Source organism: Brachyhypopomus gauderio, chromosome 12, assembly GCF_052324685.1.
Source record: "Brachyhypopomus gauderio isolate BG-103 chromosome 12, BGAUD_0.2, whole genome shotgun sequence".
In the NCBI taxonomy this organism is placed as follows: domain Eukaryota; kingdom Metazoa; phylum Chordata; class Actinopteri; order Gymnotiformes; family Hypopomidae; genus Brachyhypopomus; species Brachyhypopomus gauderio.
Window position 1 is genome coordinate 20,647,845 of NC_135222.1, and position 12,849 is coordinate 20,660,693.

At 47.6% G+C, this 12,849-nt stretch overlaps 2 protein-coding genes across 9 annotated transcripts in view; one reads left to right on the forward strand and one right to left on the reverse strand.

Annotated features, from left to right (window-relative positions):
- Positions 1-148: 148 nt before the first annotated feature.
- Positions 149-3,048, forward strand: rps17 (ribosomal protein S17). Of its 2 annotated transcripts, XM_077023739.1 has the most exons (5): positions 149-252; positions 715-866; positions 1,062-1,167; positions 1,361-1,426; positions 2,936-3,048. In XM_077023739.1, the coding sequence occupies exons 1-5, from the start codon at positions 250-252 to the stop codon at positions 3,008-3,010; spliced, it is 402 nt and encodes a 133-aa protein (XP_076879854.1). In that variant the 5' UTR covers positions 149-249; the 3' UTR covers positions 3,011-3,048. The 2 variants fall into 2 exon arrangements, with proteins under 2 accessions (XP_076879854.1, XP_076879853.1); XM_077023738.1 differs by lacking the exon at positions 149-252 and having other exon boundaries at positions 685-866.
- A 501-nt stretch (positions 3,049-3,549) lies between these two features.
- Positions 3,550-12,849, reverse strand: part of neo1a (neogenin 1a) — an 86,466-nt gene continuing 77,166 nt past the window's right edge. Inside the window, exons 17-29 of one of the 7 annotated variants that reach the window (XM_077023734.1) lie at positions 10,288-10,463; positions 10,010-10,148; positions 9,795-9,902; positions 9,420-9,614; positions 9,104-9,136; positions 8,587-8,640; positions 8,261-8,399; positions 7,861-8,096; positions 7,373-7,465; positions 6,771-6,926; positions 6,314-6,565; positions 6,112-6,215; positions 3,550-5,544 (exon numbers count right to left, since the gene is read on the reverse strand). In XM_077023734.1, the coding sequence (XP_076879849.1) occupies positions 5,461-5,544; positions 6,112-6,215; positions 6,314-6,565; positions 6,771-6,926; positions 7,373-7,465; positions 7,861-8,096; positions 8,261-8,399; positions 8,587-8,640; positions 9,104-9,136; positions 9,420-9,614; positions 9,795-9,902; positions 10,010-10,148; positions 10,288-10,463 (1,769 nt within the window). In that variant the 3' untranslated portion in view covers positions 3,550-5,460. Of the gene's footprint in view, positions 5,700-6,111; positions 6,216-6,313; positions 6,566-6,770; positions 6,927-7,372; positions 7,466-7,860; positions 8,097-8,260; positions 8,400-8,586; positions 8,641-9,103; positions 9,137-9,419; positions 9,615-9,794; positions 9,903-10,009; positions 10,149-10,287; positions 10,521-12,849 lie in introns of all 7 variants that reach the window. The other 6 variants (XM_077023732.1, XM_077023731.1, XM_077023735.1 and 3 more) reach the window with 6 other exon arrangements.

The window sequence follows — 12,849 nt, forward strand, 5'->3', positions numbered from 1 at the left end:
CAAATAATATATTTTGTAATCAAAACCAATATTATTAAAAAATATATTAAAAGAAAGCAAATATACGAAATGTTATACGAATTACTTTTAAAATAAAAGGAAATGTATTTTCTCAGGTTTTCCGTTATTTAATACGTTTCCATTTTTGTTTAAAGATTGCGCATGTGGTATGCTTTTATTTTGTTTCCGCCGTAATACACAAACTTCCGCCTTTGCCTCAATCGGGTCCTTTTTCAGACCTGAGTCAACATGGTGGGTTGTTCGGAACGAACTATTTAAAATCCACTCTAATCCTTCTCTTTCTCAGATCGATTAGTGTTCGAAGCACAAAATTGGATGTTTCATATGCTTATGAATCATCAACTCCGAGTACTGTTAACGGCAAAAGTGTGATGTTTGTTTTAGTTGGGCCGCTCATCCACCGATTTTCCATGCATTTTGTTCATCGGTTTTAACCGTGATCGATTACACGTGTAAAGACCATATGTATCGGTGGTCGGCCGTTAACTCGCATATGCTGGCAAATACGTTTATTCCTAAGTTAAAAGTAGGCCGCGTGGATTAGGGGGTAATGGGGTGGGGGGTAACGGCTAAGCTGGTTGTCTAACTCGAATGGCTGGTGCAGGAGATGGTTCACGTGTGCCAGGGTGAAATAAGGTCCCTGCGGCGCCCTGTCTGCGTGTGATGCGTTTTCTCTTGATGGTTTTCGTCCAGGGGCGTGTGAGGACGAAGACCGTGAAGAAGGCCGCTCGGGTCATCATTGAGAAGTACTACACCAGACTAGGCAATGACTTCCATGTCAACAAGAGGGTGTGTGAGGAGATTGCCATTATCCCCAGCAAACCTCTGCGGAATAAGATCGCGGGGTGAGTGTATATCGTATTGGCTTTAAAAAAGAAGACGGTTAAAACACGATCAGACATGAAGGGGGGTCTTGTGCAAGATCTATTTATGTAGTATATATGATAGCCAGCCATTGTCGTGGAATCTGTAATGCTACAGTCACTAAGCTCCCACTGTAACATACTTGTCATGTTACACGAGCTTCACTTTGTCTGCAGATATGTGACCCATCTGATGAAGAGGATCCAACGTGGTCCAGTCAGAGGCATCTCCATCAAACTGCAGGAGGAGGAGAGAGAGAGGAGGGATAACTACGTTCCTGAGGTCAGGGATGCCCCGCTAGAGAGATACCGCATGCTGATCAGAGTCTTGCGTTCGCACACACTGAGCTTGACGCACGACTCGTGCATTTTGTTCACTGATTTTATAGCGATGCTTTCTCTTCCTCTACAGTTGAGTATTTTAGCTATTGGTGTGTCGTCAGACTAATCACGTGGCCTCGTCTTCTTCGTGTTAGGTTTCTGCCCTCAGCCAGGAAATCATTGAGATCGATCCTGACACCAGGGAAATGCTGAAGATGTTGGTAAGTCATCAGAAATTAAAAGTTCGTCTTGGTTCATTTTAAAGGTCCTGCTCCTTGTTTGTGAGCTTACCTCCAGTCTCCTCTGATCAAAGTCCAGACCAAAGTACCAGTTGGACACAATATGTTCCCAAACATGTATCTATAAAGTAATTTTTCTCAGGACCTCTAATGTTTAAATTACACAAGCTTATAATGTGCAGTCCTCAAATAACTATGTTGCTGCATGAAATATGAACTAAACAAATATCCAGTATTATTCTGAACCAGGAGACTTGGACTAACTCCTGACTAACTTTTGTTTGATCGTATATGCTGTGTTCAGTGTTATTTAATGAAACCACTTCTAGTAACAATAACTTCTAATATCAAAAATTAGAATTTACCTAAAGCTACCAGAAATGTCACTCGTCTGAGAAGACCTTTGGCAAGTAAACGGCGAAGCATGCGATTGCTTCCTCGAGTGCTTCCAAGCACAAAAACTCATTTCCAAGTGTATGATGTAATATCTGCTGACACAGCAGATCAAATGGGCTGAAAAACCCACATGTATATGTAAGCGCATTTCTGTGGGATGTTTCATAGTGCCAGAATCTTTACTGATGTGCGAGCGACCAGTCAGTAAATAATAAAAAAATGACATGATAGATTCAGATAGGACCAAACTCAGAGATGACAGCCCATAATGACATTCCTCCACTCATGGAAACCAAAGGAAGCGTAAGAGTCCTTCTTGTCAGGCTATGTTTAGAGAATAAAGTGACAGTCGTGATGGCTTATTTTTTTTTATTTTGGTAAATTGTTTGGGTTTTTGAGTTGATGTGTAACTAGGTTTGATATAGATGATATTTAAATTCAGGGACCTCAAATGTATAATGGATTCATGGAAAAAAAATATTGAAAATGTAATTGTTGTTTATGTAAAAATGTGGACGGGATCTCAGGAGGCATGGTAAAGTAGTGCGCCACTCTGCAGGGTTTAGTTCCAACATTAACCCCCCCTGAACCAGTTAATCAAGCCTTCCAGTAGCATCTTGACATTAGAGCCAGTTGTGTTGGAATGGAACCGTACAAGGCAGCAGATTCCCTAGAGTACAGACGGGTACCTCTGTCCTAAGGAATCGTTCAGTAAGCAGGTCCTAGTCCAAAGATGATGTCTTGGACCTCGAGGTCAGGAACTATGGGCTTGTCAAAACCAGCTCACCAAAGTAGAAATCCAACCAGATACAAAGTTGCTTCCTTGTCCTGAATTTATAGGCACCAATGGCATATCTCGTGCTTATTAAAATTATAATTTTATTGTATTCTCCACATGTAATGCTTCTTGCCTATTAAGTTAAAGATTACACCACATTCTATACCGGTTTGGGAATGTTTGAAAACTTGTGACTCTAGATAAAACTAGAATATGTGAATACTTGCTGGGCCTGCAAAGGCATTTTAAATGTCTTACTTGTTAAGAACCGTACAGAATGCGAACTGATATTGTTTTGGGGCTCTTTGACTTTACAGGAATTTGGCAGTCTTCCCACTCTTCAGGTGACCCAGCCAGCTGCTGGAATGAGCTTCAAAACTCCCAGAGTCTAGACGTTACCAAACGAAATAAAAACGGTCAAGAAAAGGTTCCAATGTTTGCAGTGGTCATTTTTTTTAAAAAGCCAACATTTGGATAAAAGTAGTTTGAACAGGACGAAAACATTCTTCACTGCATAGAGTCCCTTGTTTTGAACCTCCTCGGGCAGCTACTGAAGAAACGGACCCCGGGCCGATGCTAAAACCTGCGCTTTGTACATTTATGGAGATATGAACGCTGTTTGAACGTGTAGGCTTGAAGCTCTTCATGAAGACTAGCAGACCAGTTTGAGCAGGAAGTGATGTCTGATCTCAGGGAAGGGCTGGCTGCTCAGGAAGTGATGTCTGATCTCAGGGAAGGGCTGGCTGCTCAGGAAGTGATGTCTGATCTCAGGGAAGGGCTGGCTGTTGAAGTGATGTCTGATCTCAGGGAAGGGCTGGCTGCTCAGGAAGTGATCTCTGATCTCATTCAGCCATTGTACACTATCAAATGTTTCTAGTGTTTTTTTTTCCTACCTGATAAAAGTGCAGTAACCAATAAGGGTGCCATCACATAAAGAACACGAGCGTTTAATGCAAGATGACCCGAGATTGGTTTTTTTTTTTTTTTTTTTTTTTGTTTTTTTAAAAAGCCACATTATTCTACAGACAGCAAAAAGATCTTTGTACAGAAATAAGCAACAATAGAATTCCTCATTTGCAACACAGTAAAACCTGTCGTTCCAATACCATTTCCAAAACAAAATAAAGAAGACCAGCTGCCTAATGCTACGCTATGACACTACATTACACAAATAGAGCTTTATATTCAAAACACAAGATATGTAAGAAATGTGTTTTTCCCGAAGTTGTTGAAAAAGTGCAATAAAAGTCTAGATTGACCGTCTACAACGTATTAGTTTATCCCAAATAGGTAATCTGGCCATTTTCACCAAGCTTTTTTAACAGGTTCCTATAGTAACCCTGAATTTCTTACAGCCATACTGACATTCAAGAAGATGTAAAAGATAACCCATAATAATAATAAAGTAGAGCAAATAATGATTGCTGTCAGATATTTTTTTCTTTGGGTAAAAGGGCAAAAGTATTTCCAGCAGGGGGTCAACCATGTTGCTTCTCTTTTCACATTGAAATTCTATACAGAATAACATTTCTTCATATAAAACAACTACATTACAAGAAACGGAACAGAACAGAGGATCAGACGCACAGGAAGTCACGTCTGAAAGGTCGGCATACGTGCACCACACTGGAAGGGGTGCAGAAGCTCTGGACAACAGCCAGAGTGACTCGTACTCGCCGCGGACACATCTGGGCCTGCAACGGCAAATGAGTCCGGCACCGAATGAGATGGTCACGTGAGAAAAGTTACACCACGCTTTCCAGTGTAACAAATCCGCAGCTCAAATCCATATGAAAATTCTGAATTCATGCTTTGAGGGGGGAAAAAGTCAAATCTAAGGTGTAAGCACCTGAACTTTAAATTAAAACCACAGTCTTTCAGTCACCACACCCAAAGCCTTGTACCAGCTGACTGACTGACCGGCAGAGTTCACTGAGTGTCAGATATTTGAAGGAGTCTGTAAACGATCACAGTGCCAGGTGATGAGAACCGTGTAAGCTCCTCCCTCTGTAGAAGAGCAGGCCATGATGAGGGAGCTGACAAAAATATAAGGCAATATTCTGAAAGGGAGTCCCGTTTAGAAAAAGACAACATCTTTTCGTACCAAGGACAAAGCAATGTCATGATTCCCAGTCCAGGCTGTTTAGAAAATGGAGCACAGGGTCTTCTGGAGAGGTGACCAGCACAGCAGGCTTATGCACATTTTTTGAATTTTCATCCAAAAACATTGCTATTTTGAAAAGAAAAATGAGGCAGTTTTTAAAACTTATATACATATCTATAAATGCATATGTATATAAAATAATACAAAAACATTTAGAAAATAATATAGACATGGCACGATATATGACACATCAAAAGGAAAGACGTCATTCAATCAAAATGCTTAATACAAAATGAGTTATGGAAATTAAATGGACAATGTCCAATGTTCACCTCAGTGGAACAGGGGCAATATATATAGATACAAAACACACAAAGGAACGACTCAAATGAAACACTGTATAATGTGCCTTACAAGTACGCCGGCTCAAACACCAGCAAACTCTCAGCGTCCGTTTCTTTCTTAGGATAACAAAATGGTGGCTTGGAACGGTTTCCATAGCCAAAAAAAAAAAAGAGAAAAGAGAAAAATCTTGTGGTGGAAGGAATCGGCGTCCATACTGAGAGGGGTCTTCACTCCAATGATGGCGATCCTTCCTGAGAGTTAGCAAGGTACGCCAAAAGGTCTCGCTTCTGTTTCTCCTCTGTGAAGGACTGAGAATGGACTCCTTCCCAGCGTGGGTGAGGATGAACGTGCATGCAGGTGTGTGTGTGTGTGTGTGTGTGTGTGTGTGCGTGCTCAAGCCGTGGTGATGGCGTTCAGGTCCTTCATTAAGCCCTCCAGGTGAGCCATCTCCTCCGAGAGCTCGTCTGCCTCGTACTTCTGAGGAAGACGAAGAGGGTTAAGGCAGGGGGGGGGTAGAGGGAGCAGGCAGGGTAGAGTAGGGGGGCGGGGTGTTGTTCACGGAGGTTTGGGACCTGGGTTTGGGGGCTGGAGGGGGGGGGGGGTGTAGTTTATAGATGAGGCAGGTAGGGGAACTTAAGCAGCAGAAGAATCATTCAAAGACACGATTGATGCGTAGTTCACAGCCACAAGCATTCGTGCAGATAAAGGGATGTGTTTTTATCATTGATGTACATGCACAAGAGAACAACGCAGCGGGTTTAAGAAATTAATTAAAAGGGGCAACGATGTAAATGCAATCAGCCGCCAGTGCGAGCATCACGGTTAGAAGGGGAAGCAGAGCGCAGAGATTTGAGAGAGGGGAGATAAATCAGATTAAAATCACATTTAAAACACCCTGAGTATGTTCTACGCTGCTACATGAATAGCAATGAGCTGTTTGCTGAGATTGTGCTGCACTGACAGGTGTTGTGAAACGGCACGCGTGGCGTGGGGCTTCTGCAGGTGCGCTCATGCAGACGCAGCCAGACATGCAGTGGTACTCACGCCTGCAGATTCTTCGTGCATCCGGCCGCCCTCGGGCGCGTTGGGCACCGTGACGGGCACCGGCGTCCTCGTCCGGCTCAGTGTCCCGATGGAAGCCGTCTTGACTGCACGAGGACCGGAGAGCAAGCGTGAGCGAAGATGCAAATAATTTTTCGGTCCAAATGTTAATCGGGGGGTGATGGCGAGAGACAGAAGGGCGCACCTGTTTGGGCGAGCAGGGGCGTGCTGGGCAGGGCCACGCCCTCGTAGGAGGAGCCGTGGGCGGGCACGGCCGGCACCGCGAAGCTCTTGAGGGCGTGCGTGGGGCGCACGTGTGCCGTCGGCGGGTTGTAGGCGGGTTCGTCCTCGGCCGCCGAGCTGTGGTAACTGGCGTCCGTCTCCGAGAGGTCCGCGGCACAGGAGGGTTGTCCCGAGACGGGCAACAAGTCGGCGCTGGGCGTGTTCCTCACCGACTCTGCAAATACACCCGCACCCAGATCACAACCGAGGCACCGTCAACCGCAAAAGCTCTCGCGGCCCGACGTGACCGCCATTCGACTGACACCGGGGAAGTGCGGGTCTGCGCAGAAGGCCAGTGCGGTCCACCCCCTGCTGGCCAGCTGTGGGAGGCCGGGGGGGCATGCGGCAGGCTCGTCCGAGCTCCGGCACCACATGCTCACCTGAAGATTGGGCCCTGTCTAGATGAGAGATGGAGGCGAGGGCCCGGGAGCCGCCCGGGTGGGGCAGGTAGCTGCGGGTCGGCGAGGCCAGACTGCCCAGGTGATAATGGTGGTGATGGTTATCGAGGGAATGGATGGGGTGAGCGCTAACCACGGCTGCGGGTGGACACAAATAACAGAGAGGCCTCGTTTTTACACAGAGCGTGCACACACACACACACACACACACACACACACACACACACACACACACGCGCACAAGCACACACAGTTTCAGCAATGACAGCATGAGAAGCACTACTCATATATGATTACAGCTCATGCACACAAAGAGCAACTCTTAGCCAAACCGGAAATGCAAGCTGTGTGTGTGTGTGTGTGTGTGTGTGTGTGTGTGTGTGTGTGTGTGTGTGTGTGTGTGTGTGTGTGTAACACTACCCACTACACTGTCTTATCTTATGCAAAAGAGCCATTAAAAGGACTTTTTGAGCGAGCTTCAATACAAGCGTAAAGCCCTAGTTAGATACTCAGCGTTAATCACAGGTCATTAAACGTTTGCCTTGAGGGCGGGGTCTATCAAGGAAGGAACCGGGAGAACTTACGCTGGGGGGGCGGGGCATCGAAGGGCATCATCATTTTAGGTCTCATTCCCCGACGCCCTGCCACTGCAGACATGCCGTCCTCCGACTCGTGGCCTGCGAACCAGAGAGCGACCACCCCATGAGAGGGACAGCTGGGCTAGCCTGGCCAGCACTGGGCACTACGTGCTGTGCTGCTGCTACGCTAACCGTGTGGTGAGTCGGTGCAATGGCCGTTTTTCTCCAGCAGAGGGCAGTGCACACCCATCATGGGAGAAGTTTAAAGGCCCGCATTAAGCTGGCTGTACACGGAATTTGTTGGAAGAAGTGGCTACTCCTTCCAGTTTGTGCTGGGAATACAGAGATCAGAAGCAATGACAGTACAAACAAACCAGAAGCACAATTCAGCGCAATTTTCAGAGACGGAGCCTGAAATGGTGGAAGCAGTGGGTGGAGCAGTGGGTGGAGCAGTGGGTGGTGCGTCTGAAGCCCGACTGAAGCACAGTTCTCACCGCGGAAGGAGTTCCGTCTCTGGAGCATAGGCTCCACGGTGCTGTCCACCGGAGTGATGTCCTGGGAGCTGCGTGGGATCGGGGTGTCCGTCATGACCGGGTTGGGCTCCGGCGACTTGTCGATGGGTTTGAGCTCCAGGCGTTCGTGGTGGATCCACAGATCGGGTGGCTTCAGGTCCTTGGAGGTGCCTTTGTATTTATGCGAGCCATTGGCTGACTTGCAGGCCGCTCGTTTCCTGAAGAGCAGAGCAAAGTGTCAAGGAGGTTCGCGGAGGTTCCCCCACACACACCATCACCACCACAAGGCCATACATCAGCTCGGTCCTACACAGTGGACGTGTGAAGCGTGCCAGGACGTGACATATGCCCCAGCGTGCAGCTGTGACCTTGAGCTTCTTACTTTTTCTGCTGGGAGGTGGTGCGGCGTGTGCACAGGAAGGCTGCCACCACCACCACGATGATGGTGAAGGCTCCCACCGACACGATGATGACGATGACCAAGATATGGTTGTCCCCGCCACCAGGCATCCCCGATTTCCCTGAAACACAAACACTGTTTATACACTACATACAGTTCACTTACGACCTCTTCTACATGTCTGCAACACTGAAAAGCACTTAATGCATAAATGCATACAGTTCAAGCATATGATGAAAGGTTTGTTGAGTTGTACTTTGAGTTATGTTGAGTTGTTAGCTGTGCAAAACGGAACAAAGGCGTATTACCGATGCCAGGATCGGGCATGGGGGGTCGGCCGGGTTTGGCTGGCATACTGGACGCTAGAAGAAAGTCCAGAGAAGAACAGTTGAGTACAGTATCCCCAGTAATCATACAAACCTTAGTACGCATAGACAACAGGAGCGTCGAACAGAGACTCCAAGCAATAACCATCATAACATCCATCAGTGCTTTGAGACGACCTCCGCGATGCCTTTTGCGACCCGTTAGCTTGGTCTCGTGCTCCAGCGCAAAAATAGAACCACTGAAAAGTGGACACAGGCGGACTGTCCTCGTGCGTCCGGCTCTTCTCACACGCGTCTCCTGCTGATGAGGCATTGCAGGGAAACGTAAGGAGTTAAGCGAGCCGATTGGCCGGTTTTCTACTCGTGCGTCCTGCACCTGCCTCCGCCTCTTGGGGTGCGGGGACGCCAACGTCGCGATTCGAGGAGCAGGAAAAACAGAGCAGTTTGCTTCGGTTTGGGGAGGGGACATTAAGGAGATAAGGAAGGGAAAAGCAATTACCTTGGTCATTAGCCATTTTGTCAGAAGGTTCAGCTAGCGGAGCAGAGAGAAGAGAACACAGAGCAGACAGGTTAGGGACAGCGCCGTGGAAACAGGAGGCGGTGCCGCCGTAGGCAAGGACGGGAGCGGGCAGACAGACGGGGGGGGCGAGCAGACGGCGAAGCTTTAGCGTAAACACAACATCCATCCCTGAGCATTCAGACACCCAGATCTGATAAGCGGTCTGCTACTCAATCTTTACCGCTCTGGAACAGGGAGAAAACACAACCGTACTGACGAGTAACCGAAAGCCGGGAGCCCGAACCAGCGTACATACCTTTGGGGGTGCGGAAGTGGACCGCCTCGGACAAGGGGCCCATGCCCTTGGAGTTGCGAGCCTGGATCTTGAAGTAGTATGTGGTGTCCAGGGTCAGGTCCTGGATCTGGTGTGTGAGCCGGTTCCCCACCACCGGCTCGATGACCCAGTCGTGCACCTCGGCGTTCACGTCCGTGCTGTAGTAGATAATGTAGCCTGGGACACCGAAACACAGGAAGGTTGGGGCATAAAAATGGCACAAAAAGGTGGAGAACTGAGGCTCCCCTGATGGACTCGGCGTGGAGCGATTGCTGCCGATGGCACCACAATGCTACGTGCAACAGTGCTGGGAGAGACATCCATTACTGTGGGTGTATTCCAGCACACGGGCAGCACCTGTGATTTTGCCGTTGGCCTCTGAGGGAGGTTGCCAGTTCACTATGATGGTGCGCGGTCGTCCCTCCTTACTGACCACCGTCACGTCTTTTGGGGCGGAACTGGGTGCTGCGGGGTGGGACAGTGGATAGGTTATGAGCATGACAGGAAGTGATGCGCTGAGAGTCATCACAACGTTCTGGAGCTGCTTCTGGCTCCGCTCCCGTTCCCCTTACTGTTTTCAAAGGTCGTTCCGTGCGCTGTCATGCTCCAAGTGCTGCTCTTCCTGCCTTTGGTCACCATGACGGAGAACTCGTAGAGGGTGTTGGGCTTAAGTCCCGTCACCACGTGACTCAGCGTGGTGGTGTTGGCCGTCTGGAAGCGAGTCGCACAGAAGGTTCAAACTTTCTTGTGCACGCAGGCAGGAGGGACTTCTTCTGGGCCACCTGCTATATGGACCTACACAACCCCACCCTCCTCTAGGAGAATGGGGGGGGGGGGGGGGGGGGCATACCTTATACTTGGTGTTCGCAGGGATGTTGGTCTTCCAGCGCACCGTGTAGTACCGCGCGTCCACGATCTTCTGGTTCTTGGGCAACGAGTTGTCAGCCCAGGTGATCTTGATGTTGTCATGGCCCACGACAGAGGCCTGAACACCCACGGGAGGCATCATGACAATGGGGTCTGGTGCTGGAGTGTATGAAGGATGGAAAAGTTCGTACAAATCAACGTCAGGGTCTATGGGATCTGCAAGCCGTTAACACAACGCCCCATGGCAAAATGAGAAAAAAGAGGAGGGGGGGGGGGGAGGGGTGACGTGAATACAACAACAATAAGAACAGATGAAGGGAAGGGGGTTGGGGAGGGAGGTAGAAGAAAAATGAAATGAGAGAATCATGTTAATGGGTTAAAATAGGGGAACAGGGGGGAAAGAGGGAGGAAGGATTGGGAGGGAGAAAGAGAGAGAATATTCTATTAGAACAGGACATCAAGAGGCACAGTCACATAAATCTCATAAGAACACCTCTATACACAACATGTAAAAGGGCAAGAGCTGATCTGTTCAGTAAACTAGCTTAGTTCACTACATGAAACAGGAGCAGAGAGAAGAATCGTCAGACATGGGCACACACACTAGTATGGGCTCTTAACACAGACCTCTAAAGAACTGAACTGAGACCTTTCATAATAAATGTCTCCCTGACAAAATGTGCTGCAAATTTAGACATTCAATTACAGAACCAATTTATTTTTAAACACAAATCATCAGTATTTGCACCTCTGAGGTTAGTGTATTCTTACAGCAAGAAGACAAACCCGGAATACTATCCATCACACTGCAGGCCAGCACAGGCAGCGCAGTTGTGTAGGGAAAAGCTTCCATTTCATCTCGTTCTTCGCTATGAGAATGGTGTCCTTGTCTAACTCAAGGTTTCACAGGAGCGCTTTGTCACAATAAAATACCTTTTTCAGAGGAAAACAGTACTTTGTGGCATAGTTCTGTTTGACGCCCCACCTTTACAAAGGCACAGTGGGTTGAGTTCACTCACACACGTGCACACAGACTCGGGCACACACACACACACACACACACACACACACACACACACACACACACACACACACACACACACACACACACACACTCGTTGAACTGTATCTGTCCAATCGCTCCAGGTCTGTTGTGGTTTGGGCTTTGGTTTATGGCTACAGACACAGAGGGCCAGACGGCGGGACGACAGTATACCTCTGTTCCAACCTGCGATAAAACGACCTGACATTTGAAGAGTGGTTTCAACCACCTGTTTTCCTAAGTGTTCACGCCAAAAACGAGCTGGTGGGAACAGTATACTCACCACTCCTCATATACATGGGGAGAAACAGCAGAAAGCAGTGCTGGCCTTGGCTCCGCCCCCAACTCAAATGATGAAGCGGTTGCTGTTTTTAATGTCACCACAAACTAAAGCTCTGCCCCCCATCCTGTCGTTTTATAAACTCCCGGTGAATATCTCCGGATGCGCCAATAACGGACGAAACACGGGGAGGAACAAGCGTGTGATATAAGCAGATGAGAGGGTCTAGAGCAAACACCGCATTGCATGCTGGGAAAGGTTTCCATTCCTCTTGTGGTGTGAGGAATTTAAGTGCCGTTCACACATGCCATTTTGAACACGCCTCACGTGCCTGCTTATGGTGCGAGCTATTACGTCATGTTTTCAGGAAGAAGCGTGAGGCGAACCTCTCTCAGCACAGACTGGTACAACGAAAGTAAGACTCCAGTTTTTGCCGCACTAAAGCAACAAGCTTCCAGTTATTTATGCATTTTCCAGCCATGGCGATGTACAATATGGGCGATGCGTAATACGGGCAGTTGTTAGATCTGGTACACATCAAGGAGCATTATTGCTCACACTACAGATGTAATGTGGCCTGATGTGTTTCAGACCACCTCTGAAAATGGTTTGAGTGAAGGGAGTATAATGCATCTCCGACGCACCGCACCCATTCACACGTACACTCAGAGTCAGCCACTTACGACCCGATCACCCAGGACCAACGTAGACAGCAGGTGTTAACAGGGCCCGGAGCCTTAGAAAAGGCATCAGGTGTTCATGCGGTCTACATGCGTATCAAAAGCACCTGCACATTCAAGACCTCCAAGACTGGATGTCTAAATATTAAATGCTAAATTTCTGCTGTACTGTCTAGAGACTGAGAAAGGTTTATATATATATATATATATATATATATATATATATATATATATATATATATATATATATATATATATATATATATATATATTTTATTTTTTTTTTTTTAAGATGCCTGTTCAAGTTGCATCATAGCAAAGTTCACTCTAATGAGAGAATAAAAGCTCGCTGTTCGCCGGCGCTCTCTGTCGGAAAGCATATCACATCTTGCATATCGAGAATAATCAGTAAGGTTATGACTGGCTCATGCGGAGAATTACTAAGTGTTTAATAAAAGCCCCGCGCCCCCCTCACACACGTGTATTATGTGGGCCCCGCGTGCTGCCTGTTCTGAAGTGCTAATGGCTTTGTCTGAAGCCCAT